Source organism: Fusarium falciforme, chromosome 5 (assembly GCF_026873545.1).
Source record: "Fusarium falciforme chromosome 5, complete sequence".
NCBI lineage: Eukaryota > Fungi > Ascomycota > Sordariomycetes > Hypocreales > Nectriaceae > Fusarium > Fusarium falciforme.
In genome coordinates, this window is record NC_070548.1 from 576,737 (window position 1) to 592,018 (window position 15,282).

Consider the following 15,282-nt stretch of genomic DNA (forward strand, 5'->3'; position numbering starts at 1 on the left):
AGGCCAACCATTGAAGGGAATTAATATAAAACATCTCAAAAATACACAGACGTTGCTTTCTTATGGACCCTAGGCCCTGGAATCAGGCCAACTCGTATCTGGGTTGTGTCGTCGGTGTGCCTTGCATCTCCTGGGGAGGTCTCTCGTGAGGCAGCTCGCTCGGCGGCCACTTCGCGGCGTTCACGGAGTAGGCCGCTTCTGAGGCTGGTGTATATGCAACCTGCGACGTCTCGGGAGGGGGAGTCTGTTGCTGTCGGCGACGGCGCCAGAAGAAGATGCCGAGTCCCGCCATGGCCAGGACACCTGCGGCAATACCAACACCAATGCCGGCCTTTGCGCCTGTCGACAGGCCCTCGTCTTCGGGGACCGCGTTGGATGGTTCTTTTGTAGGTGTAGGTGTAGGCGTATTGGCGGGTACTCCTTCGTCGTCCCATACGCCGCTCCAGGATGCCTTCCAGTCGTTGCCGCCCTTGCTGATGGTCTTGTCCTTCTCTTCGATCGAGATGATGTTGTTAGTGGCCTGGATAGTCCGGCCCGGAGCTTGAGCCAGCCACCATGTGTTGGAGTCCTTGTGCCAGTTGGCTCCAATAAAGGCATCCTGGAGGAATGCCCGACCCAAAACATATTGTCCCTTGCCGTTGACGTGACAGGGAAAGTAAGGTGTGGGGGTATCGACGAGCGGCGCGGTGAGGGTGAGGTTGAGGTGCATGAAAGGAACATTGATCTTAACGGCGTCGGTGTTGGAGTCAGAGATGAAAGAAAACACCAGGGCCGATGCCGAGGTGACAATCTCCTCGTACTTGTCCGACTTTGTATCCCAGAGGTACAGGCCGAGGCTCTCGTCAAACTTCACTGGGAGTTCGGCGGCGATGTTATCGCAGGTCGACTTGGGGAGGGAGAGGTACGGCGAGCAGCCGTCGATAAGGACCTTGAGTCCGCTTCCGATGGATGAGTTTCCCTTGGCGAGGAGGTCGTCTTTGGACTTGAAGTCGAAGGGCGACTTGCTGCCGATCACCTCGATGCCGACATCCCAGAGTGTAATGCCGTCTCGGGGTCCACCGCTCATGCTGAGAATCTCGCCGACGATGCGGTTTTGATCGTAACCGCCGAACCAGAGAGATCCGGACATGGAGGGTTGAACTGATCCGATGTGCATACCGAAAGAGTTGGAGGGCGTCCACGCGTTCTCAAACATCCAGCCAGGAGGGAGACTGCCGTTGATAGCAGGTCCGTCCATTGGAGTGAAAGACTGGTTAATGGCCTTGTTGCCGCCCATGCTCAGACAGCCGGCGAAGAAGGGAACCTTCTGGCCACCGGGATACTTGATCCTCTGGTTCTTCAAGAGGGCGAGACTGACGTTTGTCTCGGTGATGCCGCCCAGAACCATGTCGTCCAGGTACCGTTTTGCCGGCTCGCCTTCGAGTTGCAGACCGAGCATGTAGGCGTCGAGACCGCCGTCCAGTTGGATACCGCCCGTGATTCCCGAAGCTTCGTCGTAGGTGCCTGCTTTGGAGGCGTAGCAGGTTCCCTTATCGCAGTAGTCATCCTCAATCATCCAAGTCTCCCAGTTACCACCAGGGAATAGGCCAATGTTGTTTGTCTCCCCTCCCATCTGAACCGACACGGCCCTCCAGGGACCATCAGGTCCAATAGTTCCGTCGGCCCATTTGATCTCCCGGGGGACTCGCTCGGCCGAGGCGGCGAGGATGAAGGCCACCAGGGCTGTTGAGAATGTCCAGGCCATGGCCTCACGAACCTGCCTGTATCAACTCCAGAATAAAAAAACGAGTGAAAGTAACGATGGAACGTTGGGGTTTCAGAAACTGGATTAAACCAGCAGAGACAAAAGAGCTGCGCAGCAGAGCAAGGTCAAAGGAGAAACAGAAAGAGGGCCAAGGCGACACGGGAGGAGAAAGGGAGGGAGATCATTACCGCGTGCAAAAAAGATGCTCAACCAACAAGTCCTAGGATGGGCAGAGTGTGTCCCAGGTTGTCGAGGTTGCTCAGCCTATAGTCGAGGCGCAAGTTGGGCTCAGCCCACTTAGAGTGTACCAGAACAACCAACATGCATGGAAAGGAATCCCTCGTACTTCAGCCTGGTAGCTGTACCTGCCAGGGCGTGGAAGATCATGGGTCATTAGGCGACGAGAATCATTGCCAGATAGGTACATGTACTTGATCAAGCCGCATTCCCCATCTGCTGCGGGTTAACTCTGCCTTGCCAGAGGAGGATCCGAGTGTTGTATTTTGGGAACGGGTCGAAAGGTGAGTCTCGCCTACAGCCCTTGTCCAGTCTCGCCAGCGCGATTGGAAGCGTACGCGCTGCGGATGTAACTTGGCATTGTGGAAATTAGATGCAAGTACCACTGCATGAACCAGACTGGGCCTGATTATCGAGAGACGGAACCAACACCGTCACACTGAGTAACAAGAATCAATCTCAGGACAGACCTTGGTGTAGCATCTTGAAGCAGTGGCAATGGGCTGGTGAACAGAGTGGAAGAGGATGGACAGCCACGTATGTAAACTCTCTTGCTCCTCCCGACATCCAGCTCCTTCATGTTTCATGCAAAGTGCGGTGCAAGACGACATCATCTGAGCGAGCACATCCACACTCGGCGGAAGCGGCTGGGGACCTGGTCTGAAACGCGATAAATAAACTTGCCGACAAGGATGTCTGTTCCTCCAGTTCCCATTGGCTTCGTGTCTCTCGAAGCCGGGTTTAGCGCCCGAGGCGTGTGTCCCGCAAGCGCTTGGCGACATGTCTCTCCCGTCAGCCAATCATGAATTCCATCTGATGGCATTCCAGGGTCCTCCCTGAAGAAGCGGATCCACGACCCGTCTTGGATGGTACCCTTGCCCTGTCACGAATCGACAGACGGCCGCCCCAGCCTTAGCCAGGCTGTCATTTCCAGGCTGAGGCTCAGGTCACCCTTTTCCCTCTCTCTTTTCGCAAAACCAAGAGATGTAGATTCGAAAGCTCTCCCCGCAGTCTCGTCAAAGACATTCTCCATCCCCCCCTTCCCCCTGGGTCCCGAAACATCTCGACAATCTTGACGAGTTTCCCTCTTCAGCCCTACAAGAGGAGCAAATACAGTCTCTGAATGGGCTGGCAGCTGTCCCTTTCTTCGCAGCTGTCTCGCTACCTGAGCCAAGCTGTCGACATGTCGGCCGAGACGACGGCGCCTCTATCACCATCGCGCTTCATGGCGTCAAAGCGCTACCGATGGACAGCCCTCGCCGCCCTCCTCACCATCTTCTTCGTCTTCTTCCTCGTCCAGAACCATGACTCTCTCCCTCAGAGGCTCCCGCAGGGCATCCCGTCCACCTATACCTACACCGGCGGCGACGTCGATTGGTCGCGCTTCGCATACACGCAATACGTCACCAACAGCGAGTACCTCTGCAACTCGGTCATGTTCTTCGAGTCGCTGCATCGACTGTCCAGCAAAGCCGACCGGGTCATGATGTTTCCGTCGCGAATGCTCAAGGGTGAAGACGACGAGTCAAGCGACGCCCGCCTGCTCATCAAGGCTCGCGACAGCTACAACGTCAAGCTGGTTCCAATTACCATTCAGCACAGAGATAATGCGGATTGTATGTGTGTTGCTGACTTTCCCTGGTAGCAATTGCTGACACTTTCTTCTAGCTACTTGGGCCGATTCCTTTACCAAGCTCCTCGCTTTCAACCAGACTCAGTACAGCCGTGTGCTCTCGATCGATTCCGACTCTATGCTCCTTCAACCAATGGATGAGCTATTCCTCCTACCTTCAGTCCCAGTAGCCATGCCCCGGGCTTACTGGCTGTGGCCCGACAAGGAGATCCTTTCATCCCAAGTCGTCCTCATCGAGCCCTCCGACGTCGAGTTCAAGCGCATCCAAGACAAGATCCAAGCCGCCTCAGGCGACGACTACGACATGGAGATTGTCAACTACCTCTACCGCGAGAGCGCCCTCGTTCTACCCCACCGCCGCTATGATCTGCTTACGGGAGAATTTCGCGGCGACAACCACTCAAAGTACCTGGGCTCCGACGTCGAGGTCTGGGATCCTGCTGCTGCCTATAGTGAGGCCAAGCTCGTCCACTTTTCCGACTGGCCACTGCCAAAGCCTTGGCTTCCAACGCCGGAAGACGTTCGCATCAAGATACAGCCCGACTGCAAAAACACGACCGAGGGCATTGAGGACTGTACCGCGAGGATAATATGGAATTCCTTCTACACTGATTTTAAAACGAAGCGAGAGGTAACGTTGTCCGATGTTTATTGTCTGTTCTGAGTCTAACACATGCACAGGAAGTCTGCGGTGAGGATAAGCTGTAGCCAGGCAACAGGATAAAGGCTACCACACCCATGAAGCGCTCATTTTTATTTTCTGGTTTATGTGGGATTTGATCATATATATCATGAAGTGTACGAACACACGTATAGAATGGATATGAAGGGCACACGTTCATCTTACTCATGTTACAACTCAGGGATTTGGGGTTTTAATGAATTTCAGCGATTACATCATGGCGGGCACAAGAGGCTCGACTAAGGATAGAGGGATCAGAGCAGCTCAAGATAGAAAAGACTGCAATAGCGATTACATCATTCTTATGAGGCTCCGTTTATATCAAGCTGCGGTGAATTGACAGTTGTGAAAGCAAAGAGGACGCCACACAGCCGCCATGCGTCACTACCCGTCATCGCGCTTGTTTTTACAATGTTTCCACAATGTTTCCATGTTTTTACAATGTTTCCACGCGCCTGTAAGCCTGTCAAAGCGTCAGACTTCCTATCTAGTCAAGTCCCGCTCAGACATTGGTCAGCTTTCTGACAGCCACTTCTAACCACTATCGTTGCTGCAACTATAACGCCATGGTTTTCTGACAAGGGCAATCTGACTGCGGAGCGGACTTTCTGACAAAACCAGTTCATAGGCTTGTCACCCAATGCCGCAAGGTCAAGAATTATGGCATTTGGCTGATGAATATACAGGATAGTCATTTCTTCAGCTCAGGTATTTAAGCAGCTGGATCTGCTTCATTTTCTCGCATCACAGTCCTCTTCGCAAACAGAACAACAAAGAGTTTCCGGCAATCAACAATGGCTTTCAGCAAAGTCTACCGCGCTACCGTCTTCGCAAAGAGAAAGGAGGGCGTGGCACAGGAAGAATTCTCTCGCCGCTTCGCTCGCCACGGAACGTTGGCCGGCCCAGTAATCCAGAAGCACAACGGCATAGCCTACATCCAGGTATCCCCGATGCCTTTCACAAAACTTGACCTTGGTCTGACTTTTCACTGTAGCACCACGTCTTTGATGCCTATGCCGAGGAATTCAAAGAAAAGATTGGACCTGAGATGGCCCCGTTTTTCAATTTTGTCCAGGCCGATGGGATCAACACCCTCATCTTCCCGACTATGGATGATCTCGTCGGCTTCTTCAAGGACCCAGCACATGAGGAAACTCTGAATGCTGATGTCGCCGAGTTTGCCGATCCAACAACCGTCACCTTTGCGGTCGGAGATGAGAATGTGGTTATCGAGGGTGGAAAGTTGCTTGTCTAGTTCATTCACCCGCGACTCTTGAGGCTAACATGGCCTTGGCGACCAAATATTATAGCTCTTCAAGAGAAATAATAAAACTCACGGGGTTCGACATAGAAAAGTGACTTTAGCCTGTTCATGGCCTTGGCTTTGCCAGTGTGATCCCATCAGCACTAACAGGGAGATGGATTTGTCAGCGCCTTTGGAAGATGATGCTACAAACATTAAACCACCTCAAGTTTCTTCAAACGCAACAAATACCATTTCTATATCACGGATCAAGATTGAACATGGCCGAAAAGTGGCAACCATTCATCCTAGGGGCTGAGGACGACTGGTCCGAAGTCAGAGATAGCGGCCAACGCAAAAGAATCCAGAACAGGCTTGCCCAGAGAGCTCGCAGTAAGTGAACATTTAACTCGCGTTGGTTGTTCGGACAGACACTAATCAGTGCTTTACCTCAAGGAGCCAACCTCAAGGCCAGGCGAAACAAGGTCGGTCCAATATCAGACAAGGCCGCCCAAGTCGAAACACAAACCGAGACGCCCGAAGCGCGTGATGGTGTAGTGGCCGACAACGACACTGAAGATCTTTTTGAAATACCTGGGTTGGGAAATGAAGAAAGCGAATCACTTGACGTCGTATTGGACCCCCCATCATCAGTTGTCGATACGCAGCTTGACACCCTACAGCCTGGTCTGGACACTCAGTTCCTCCTACTCAGCTCTCTCACCACCGTCGCAGCATTGTCGTCAAATGCCACTCTTCTTCACATCCCATGCGAAGTTCCAAGTATCAGCATCTTCAACCCATCACACACATCTCTCCCTCCCACTCTAATGCCCACCGAACTGCAAAAAACCATCCCTCATCCCCCTTTTGTCGACGTCATCCCCTTTCCAGGGGTCCGAGACCGCCTTCTCCGGTCTCTTGCTGTAATAGATTTGGAAAAGCTTACTATCGATCTCACTGGTGGAGCTTTCAAGGTCTGGGGTTCAGTGCCGTGGGATGGGGCGAGTTGGGAGGCTTCTGGGGAGTTTGCCAAGAAGTGGTGGTTCTTGATTGACGGGGAACTGCTTCGGGTAACAAACTTTTGGCGTCGGCAGAGGCTGGAGCCAAGTATATCGGCCAGCGATATTCTGCTTGGGGTATAATCCGGCGGAACAGAGGGGACTCTGTTGGTCATGATTACCAAACATGACTCCTGCATAGAGTCTTGTGTGCAGTCGTGGTTACGTGATAGTTAGAACAAAGCATTAAGATGATTTCAACAAAAGAGGGACATCGTCTACTACCTAAGAAAACTTTGACGTCGATCACAACCCGTAGGCCCATACTGTACGAGTTAGGATGTGCTGGCTAAAGACTGAAAGACTCTTTCTAATTCCAATATTGAAGTCTCGGAGCTCCTCAGCAGGATCCTTTCAGCGCAGAGCCATGCCTGTTCCGGGTTCCAGGGAAATTCTTCCTCCTTAAAGTGCAGTGAAACCCCTATGCGGCCCTGTAGGAGTCTCCCAGTGCCGAAATTGGACCGTTGAAGATTTTTCAAAGGATCATAAGCCTTCAGCGAGTGTTCCTTTGACAGTGAAAGGCGAGAATCTCCGATGACCGTTACACTGGCAATGCCATTCTCATACCACATATACTCCATCTCTGCTATGGCATACAAATGCCTATTGGATATTTCTAGAATTCCGGAGAGGTTGGACAGCTTGATACGAGCGGCGATTCATGTGCCCCTGGAAGTGAGACGGAGAAGGAAACTTTGGACGGAGATGACTACTAAGTTAGAGGTTGTCAGGGATGGGTTGCAATGTGGGGGAGAATGGAAAGATCGGCGGCCCAACGGTTGGCCTTGGCAAGGCAGCACCAGTTCCGGTTTGATCGCCCCCGAACAAGGGAAACTCGACAAGAAGTTGATTGGTGAGTGCTGGTCACAAAGGGGCTTGAGGGTTTCAATTTACTGTCAATTCCATCACGTGGCGGCCATGTGTTTGAGGATAACGCGGCCATCATCCCGCAGCCTACTGAACTTTAATATCCAAGTTTGGAATCTGACGAGGCTGGTTGGGCTTCATTTGGACAAGCCGTTTGTCAGGAAATCCAGCATTAAGGTTCAACCTATTGCTAATGTTTTATATCATTCAGGTTTTGGAGACCAGGATTCCCTTGAATCAGGAGACTTTACTCCTTACCGGGTCACGGTGAGTAATATACCTTTGCCCATGGGGAACAGCGATCCTTCAGGACCCCTGAGTCCAGGCTCGGAAGTTCGGACAGTTGACGTGCTTTTGCTATGTGTCGACTTTGTCACGTTGGCTCTTCACAGCTCGTGCCCGGTTTTCAGCATCGATCCTGTTTGAGACGCATGGCGGACACTAGCTCTGTAGCGCTTTGACGTTCAGGGCCGCCACGGGACGGCAAGGCTTTTAGTTGATGGAGTCGTTTGACAAGCCACCAACTAATCCTTCAGGCTGTCTGGTCTAGAACTCAGTTGGGCTGCGGGTAGAGGTCCGCAAATAAACACGGGAAGCCCGAGACATTTTCAGATATTTCGCGTACCTATTTCTGCTGCAGAACGGTACTCGGCAAAGTACCCCGCGTGAATACCTAGCTTCGTTTCGACTTGGACGATCCTGCTACTCTCTGTTGGGACGTTGTCGTCGGCAGTTGCTGAGGGTATCAGTCGGTTAGCCAAGTGTTGAAGTTTAAAAAGAGGAGTGCAGTTCACGACAGAGAAGAGAAATCGGACCATTTCGGTTTGTTCATGACTCAAGTCAAGACACTTCGGGCATGCATCCGCTGCACCCGGACCTATGTCATCTGCAGGATCTATCCATACCCACAACGTTGATCTAGATTGCGATCGTGGAGGCCCTGACTTGTCAGCTCTAACATCGGGGAGTGCCCCCTCAGCGTTATTGAAATCCTGGTTCGGTTTGAGGCTAGTGGTAGTTTGCATAGGGCATGGTGCTCGGACTTGAGTGCTCTCGAGGCTCTGGTTCGCCGTGTCGGGTTTGTGTTGTGCGCAGGGGTCGAATGCAGACGTACATTAAAAAAGAAAGGGTCTTGGCTGCTCGATCTGGGGAACCGTTGTTCTTCGTTTCTTTTGGTTTGTGCCAAGTTATTGTTCCTTTGTTCGTCGACAATCATGCCTGTCTTTGAAGATAGACCTTCGGTATATCACACCTTCGATCCCTCAACACAAGCATTCACTTACCGAATTTAGTTCCTCTACGAGGTTTGGACTCTTTATGGCGTTGGGACGCTCATTCTGCTTACACGATTCGCCGTGCGGTTCAAAACGGTCGGATGGCGTGGGTTCCAGGGGGATGACTTCTTTTCGGCGCTCGTTTTGATATTCTTTGCCATGGATGGATTTACAGTCCACCTGATATGTACTCTTCAACCAGTTTCTTTTATGTTGATGCGAAATTAACTGACTGTTGGCTCAGATTACCTGGGAACAAACCTCGAGGCAAACTTTTACGCAAAAACCCACAGTCAGTTTTCCATGATCATCAACATACGCACCGACGACTCACATCTCGAAAGCATTGACCGATTCCATCATCAAAGATTGTATAAAGGGTTCAAAACTGGAGTTTGTCGCTTGGTATTCATACACTGCTCTCATCTGGTCGCTCAAGGGAACCATGCTCTTCTTCTTCTCTCGCATCACCATTGGAACCTGGCATAGTATTCTCGTCAAGACGGCGTCCGTTTGTTGTGCTGTCTCCTACTTGGCTGTTTTCCTTACCGTATGAGACCTGTCGTACGTTGTCAGACATGACTTACCAAATGCTAGGTCACGTTTGGATGCTTTCCAACACGCAAGAACTGGCAGTAAGTTGGTGGCCCTGATGTTCCGAAGTAATCCACTGAATTTGTTTCGCAGGGTTGTTCCTGATCCTGGAGGTTCGTTAACCATCCTCAGATAGTTACAGCGTATTGACCATGGCCAATAGAGAAGTGCACATTCAGGAGGCAGAACCTTGTGGTGACTACGGTGCTCAATGTCTTGTTCGTCTCTTCTCTGTTACATGCACTCCGGAAACAGCCTCTAATTATTGTTAGGACCGACTCTATGATATTGGGTATTCCACTGCCGCTGCTATGGAAGCTTCAAATCCCCCTTCGGAGGCAAGCTCTATTCTGATATGACCTTGCAACAATGCTTACCAGATCTGGTTCAGGAAAATTGTCATCGGTCTCCTTCTATCATCTGGTCTCTTCGTCATCGCCGCCGCCATCATCCGCGCAACTCTCACACTCTCGGCCCATCCATCCGCCCTCGCTGTAAACGAATGGGGCGTCCGTGAAACTCTCGTCGGCATCATCACCGTCAACATCCCCATCCTACGACCCATGTTCAAACGCTCATTCTGGTCATGGCAAAACAATACAAATATCAGCTCCTCCTTCCGAACGACGACAGGAGCCGGCAAGTCCACAGACATCACAGGTCCATACGAGCTCACGCCCAGCATCGCCGAGGGATCCAAACCAAGCGACCGAGGGAGTCAAGAGTCCATCTTCAAAAAGGACAGTGTTACTATGGCGGCCGTTGTGGTAAAGACAACATACGATGTGACTCGTGAAACAGCCATTGATGAGGATGAGTCGTGGTATGGCGAAAGGAGGGGGCAAACAAAAGCATCAGTGCAGGTGGAATCACGCGTTTGATAACTGGATGGAGGCTAATTAATTGTTCTTTTTGGGTATGTTCTGTTCACTGTCCATGGCCCGTTTGGACATTTGAAGGCGTTTACACATTGTTCCCCATCAATGTTCTTGTTGAATAAAAATAATAGAAGAGCACCCTACGTATAAATTCAGTCGCTGCTCAGCAGTCAACTTCATCCTTCACGCATCCCGCAGGATTGAGAACCTGAGCCTTGCTTCCTACCCTCACCTCACAGCACCCCGGCCCCATCCTTTTCCATTAACCGGTGGGTTGAAGCTAACAATGCCCATTCTTAGGTCCGGTTGTGTCTATGACAACGGCTGGGATTACGGCGTCGGTTCCACTGACGCCGGTACCACTGGTGACGGTCCTCCCGCGAAGCCCGAAGATCCCAAAGCTCCCGAGCAAGAGTACTTCTGGCCCGTCCTCCGAAAGCACGGCCTTGGCCAAGCCGAACCCGGTGAACGTCCCGTCAAGTGCGCCTGTCCCATCTGCTACGACCACATCAGCATGGCCGGCCTCTCGACCCCCGAAGAAGGAGGCAAGCAAGGCCTCATCGCTCCCTGTGGCCATGTGATGTGTCCTGACTGTTGGCCTAAGCGGGAATAGGATCCCGACAACTACGAGTTCACTGAGCGCAAGTGTCCAGTGTGCCGTCTTCTGCTCCAGTGCTACTCGTGCACCCACACCGTCATGAAGGAACCCATCCCCGACGCCACCTGTGATGTCGAAGAGCTTGAATGCGTCCCCAACTCCATGACGGAGACCTCTGTGCCGTACCAGACCATTTGTGTCGAGTGCTGCTTCGCCTTTGACGATATCTTGAAGTACTATGAGCCCGGTGAATCCATTGGCTGATGGTTCAAACCTCGCGGCCCCGGTGAAGAACGGTCTTGATGTGTCCAACGTTCCGGTGACAGATGTAAGTGACTGACTAGATGTTTATGTGATTGCGTTTTACTGACTGGGGACAGTGGGTGGTAATTACACGAGCCTAGACCCAGAGACAGACAGAATTCGGTTCCATGGGTATGTAGTTATGTTCTCGCTTGGAGTGATGGAACTGACCGGGAGAGATAGACGGACTAGACGGACAAGGTTCCATTGGCAGACACAGAGTGGCGAAAATAATGAATTGGAGTAATGCAAGAAATACTCCATTCACATCTTATGCACCTCATCTATCGAAATCGTTCAAGAACGGGTCTGTTGGTGATAGCGTCCCCATTCATGCCGCCCATTAAGCCGAATCACCCACGATGCAGGTACCCTGGGCCAACAACCAGCTCCAGTGGACCTTGTCCAGCCAATCACGGCACTACGGTGTTCCACCTCTCCGTCCACCGACCACTCAGCGTCTAATTGCTGCTTTAAATAACTTCAGAACTAACAGAGGCAATGCAAAGAGGACCAACAAATGGAACAAAAGTACGTCTCATCCAAAGGCAATTCCCCGTGCGTTGCAGCTGGAACGTTCGATTTCGGGGAACTTTTCTTTGTTGGTTCTTGTCGTTGTCTACCCCGTGTTAATTTGTGAATCAGTGCCGTGGAGGTATAAGACTCTCCAGCTCTGCTTCTCTTTTTTTCTCCGATCCAATCATGTTTCCTTTGTACAGCGGTTCATCCAAAATGTCGCCCTTATTAACAAAAAGATTGTTTTTGTACGCTCTGCTGGCAGGCGTCGCCACAATTCTCATGTTGGTTGGTCACTACGCCTACAACAACTCACGGCACTGTAAGTCCCAGATCTTCTCGCCAAGCGAACTCGAAGCTAACCTACGATTGAGCAAACACCTCATCCCGATCAATCTTGACGTCTCAGTCCGAGCAGAAAGAGCAACCATTCCCGAACAAGATCTGGCAGAGCTGGAAGGACGACTCCGAAGACCCTACAGAACGGACCGTTGGCTTCCCTCATCAATGGCGCGCCGTCAATCCTGATTGGCGATACGAACGAGTCATCGACGCCAACAGCGACACCTACGTTCGAGATAACTTTGACGAGCCCATCTCGGAGGTGTTCACGCGTCTTGAGGACCCGATCCTGAAAGCCGACTTCTTGAGGTACTTGATCCTCTTGCGAGAAGGTGGCGTTTGGGCTGATATCGACGTCTTGCCCCTTCAACCCGTCTCTAAATGGATCCCAGAAGAGTACCAGGGCAAGGTGAATCTGGTCATCGGCATTGAGAATGATCATCACAAGAAACCTATTTGGCCTGGCTCCCCATACTCCGTTCAGCTATGCCAGTACACAGTATTGGCCAAGCCAAACCACCCAGCCCTCAGAAACATTGTCAAACAAGTGACTAAAGATATCGACGAGCTTCTTTCTTCCAAGAACCCAGGGGAGTCAGTCACCTTTGAGGAAGTCATGTCCACCACGGGTCCTTTCGCATTCACCAAGGCCATGATGGACTACTTCAATGAGATGACGGGCGAGGAGCACACTGGCAATGAGCTGGATAGACTCAAAGAGCCACGATTAATCGGCGACGTTTTGGTTCTGCCCAAGGATAGCTTTGGATGGCTGTCGCATGAGAATACTCATGAGGAGGGAGACCCCAGTATTCTTGTACAGCATCTATTTATGGGATCGTGGCGAGGTAGCCACCCTGGCTGAGGGGGCAGGGCTTTTAATTGCATGGAACATGGCGTTAGAGTAAATTTATCGGTCTTAGAAGGTTAATCCAATGCGATCTAAATATTCACTTGCTTGTTGGTTGTCATTACACTGAAATACCGCGTGCGTGAAATGGTGAGTGGCAGCTCGAACAGTCACCGGCACCAGCTTCAGTGAATGCGTAATTATGGGTTCATTATTCATTAACAAATAGAAATCTTCCCAGTCGCTTTTCTCTATATCATTCCGCCTTCGACAGTATGAACTACAGAGTGTTTGTTTGCTCCGCCATATGAGATGTCGCTATCAGACCTCATGTTCTCATACTTGACCGTGGGCGACGTCAACCCCTCCACCGCGAGAGCATATCTCCCTGCTCCAGTCTCCTCATACCTGACATGGATCTTTCCAAGTTTCTCGCTATCCGTGGTGAAGCCGACTCTTCCAAGAGTTCCACCACCCTCTGACGCGGCAATCATGACGTGGCGGATGTCTGAAGGATCAAACTCGGGAAGATCCTTCCAGCCTCTTGTTCGTAAAGCTTCCAGGAGGAACAAGCAGGCAACAACCATGTTTAAGGCGAAAGCGGCGATGGCGAACCTCTTTTCTCCGATGGCGACAGCGGTGACGCGGACTGTCCCTTTCACGTCGTCTTTGAAGTTTCCAACCATGAGCTGGGCGGAAGCGTAGGCAGCTAGCATGTCATCCACCATAGAGATGATTGCGTTTTCGATGCCTCGGAGGTTAATGTCGTTGTCTGATACTGAGGTGGTGCCGTTCATCTCGAGACTCAGGAGATGACCTGTAATTGAATTGTTGAACGCCGAGCCAACGGTAGAAACGTACAGGTTCGTTTCGTCGTTGGCAATTAGCTCAAACTGCCGCAGCAAGACGCCTTTGAGCCAGCGAGATGGGTCGATGTCTGGGACATCAGTATCGTTGGTCGGCTCGACGGTGATATTCTTGCCCAGGTTGTTGACCGTCACGTTGAACCTCGTCGGTTCAAAGTCAACCTCGCACTGCGCCTGGTCGAGAAACTTGTACCAGAAGCCGCCAGCAAAGGAGATGTACCTCCTCGCCGGCGCAACCGTGGCATTATGGTCTTTAAAGTGCGCGACGCCGATGGCTAGGACATTGTTGCCATCTCCATAGCCGACGTAATTGGAGTACTCCCCACCGTCGTCGCTATCCGGCATTTCCCCTTCTGCCGCCCAGAGGAGGTCTTGTTTCTTGTTAAGCACAAAGTCTGCCGATTTGTTGTAGATGCAGTTGACCTTGGCAGCGTAGCCCACCTCTTGATACTTCCACCCGAGCAGGTCGCGTCCTTCCTTGAAGTTGACTTGGCCCAAACCCACAGAGGAGCCAACCCCGTAGGAGCGCCCGACGTACGTGTAGCCGGTGCTATCGAGTTTTTCGTGCATGCGAGAAGAGTTATGGATGGGAGAGGCCGTAGCTGCGCCAGCCAGCAGACTGCCCAGTAGCTGCACTCCCACAGAGTAGGAAAACTTTCCAAGAGCTGTATGCTTGGTCGGTCCTGCGGATCCAACTTGTGATGGGTATTCTTTTATAAAGGTCATGTTGCTCCAGCTGGGAATCTGGATGCTGCCGCCAATCCTCTCGTCGGTCTCTACTGGTGTCATTGCAGCAGCCCAGATGGCACTGAAGACCATCGAGACGGACACAAAGAGACCGAGCAGCGCGATGTAGCCAAAAGGCAGGTCCCAATTGATTCGGGGGATCATGGCGTCTTTCCATGCTCGTAGCTGATCAAGGCTCATGCTATGCGTCTTGAGTCGCCTTCGAACGCTGAGGTTGATGATCCGACAGATGACAATGACTTGAAGGACGGAGAGCATGTTGGCGAGAATCTGGACCGCGAACTGAACGGACGGACGATTCACCGTCACGAAATTGAGGAACGACCCCGCAAAGAGGGTGTCGTTGAGGGAGAGACATAGCAGCGCCGTGCAGACCGGAGTAGTAACGATAAGTGCAATAAAAGTGTTGTAATCAGATGAGAAAAAGGCAATCAAGCCATTTGGCTTCCGCTCAGCGTTGGCCATGGTGAATGAATGGCTACCAAGCTAAGCCCGGCGCAGGAGTTGATCGCAGAAGGATGCAGTGGAAGAGGATCGATCGGACATGAATCAACGAACGGGTGGGAAGCAGGAAGATCGGCGTTAAAGAAAGGCGAAATCCTCCCGTTCCCAATCGCCCATACCCTCCTAAAGAGGACTGTTGGTTGAGAACATACTTTTTTATCTTTCTGCCCTGACAGAAAGACTGAAACGTGCATGGTGGGAGTGGTTGTGGATTCCATCATGGCACCTCTAACCGCCGAGCCACAGTGGGAACCTGCAACACCAAATCGGAGGGCTTCGATGATCTGCATCTGGACGGCGCAGACGCCAAGAGCAGGGTTCCCCGGCGCTTAGTGAAACTGGG

The 15,282-nt window shown here is 51.7% G+C and overlaps 6 protein-coding genes across 6 annotated transcripts; 4 read left to right on the top strand and 2 right to left on the bottom strand.

Annotated features, from left to right (window-relative positions):
* Positions 1 to 82: 82 nt before the first annotated feature.
* Positions 83 to 1,744, bottom strand: NCS54_00642400 (Peptidase A1 domain-containing protein; the record flags this gene model as incomplete). The annotated part of the gene is made up of 1 exon (XM_053151884.1): positions 83 to 1,744. One exon carries the CDS (start codon positions 1,742 to 1,744, stop codon positions 83 to 85), a length of 1,662 nt encoding a protein of 553 aa, XP_053007859.1.
* A 1,360-nt stretch (positions 1,745 to 3,104) lies between these two features.
* On the top strand, positions 3,105 to 4,322 carry NCS54_00642500 (Glucose N-acetyltransferase 1; the record flags this gene model as incomplete). The annotated part of the gene is made up of 3 exons (XM_053151885.1): positions 3,105 to 3,597; positions 3,650 to 4,245; positions 4,296 to 4,322. The coding sequence occupies 3 exons, from the start codon at positions 3,105 to 3,107 to the stop codon at positions 4,320 to 4,322; spliced, it is 1,116 nt and encodes a 371-aa protein (XP_053007860.1).
* A 768-nt stretch (positions 4,323 to 5,090) lies between these two features.
* NCS54_00642600 (EthD domain-containing protein) lies at positions 5,091 to 5,551 on the top strand (the record flags this gene model as incomplete). The annotated part of the gene is made up of 2 exons (XM_053151886.1): positions 5,091 to 5,237; positions 5,291 to 5,551. The coding sequence occupies 2 exons, from the start codon at positions 5,091 to 5,093 to the stop codon at positions 5,549 to 5,551; spliced, it is 408 nt and encodes a 135-aa protein (XP_053007861.1).
* A 3,130-nt stretch (positions 5,552 to 8,681) lies between these two features.
* NCS54_00642700 (Hypothetical protein) lies at positions 8,682 to 11,075 on the top strand (the record flags this gene model as incomplete). The annotated part of the gene is made up of 11 exons (XM_053151887.1): positions 8,682 to 8,708; positions 8,760 to 8,928; positions 8,986 to 9,033; positions 9,086 to 9,291; positions 9,339 to 9,376; positions 9,429 to 9,448; positions 9,499 to 9,553; positions 9,608 to 9,673; positions 9,727 to 10,158; positions 10,514 to 10,790; positions 10,827 to 11,075. The coding sequence occupies 11 exons, from the start codon at positions 8,682 to 8,684 to the stop codon at positions 11,073 to 11,075; spliced, it is 1,587 nt and encodes a 528-aa protein (XP_053007862.1).
* Positions 11,076 to 11,846: 771 nt separating this feature from the next.
* NCS54_00642800 (Hypothetical protein) lies at positions 11,847 to 12,837 on the top strand (the record flags this gene model as incomplete). The annotated part of the gene is made up of 2 exons (XM_053151888.1): positions 11,847 to 11,952; positions 12,005 to 12,837. The coding sequence occupies 2 exons, from the start codon at positions 11,847 to 11,849 to the stop codon at positions 12,835 to 12,837; spliced, it is 939 nt and encodes a 312-aa protein (XP_053007863.1).
* Positions 12,838 to 13,073: 236 nt separating this feature from the next.
* On the bottom strand, positions 13,074 to 14,900 carry NCS54_00642900 (Hypothetical protein; the record flags this gene model as incomplete). The annotated part of the gene is made up of 1 exon (XM_053151889.1): positions 13,074 to 14,900. The coding sequence occupies one exon, from the start codon at positions 14,898 to 14,900 to the stop codon at positions 13,074 to 13,076; it is 1,827 nt and encodes a 608-aa protein (XP_053007864.1).
* Between the last annotated feature and the right edge of the window lie 382 nt (positions 14,901 to 15,282).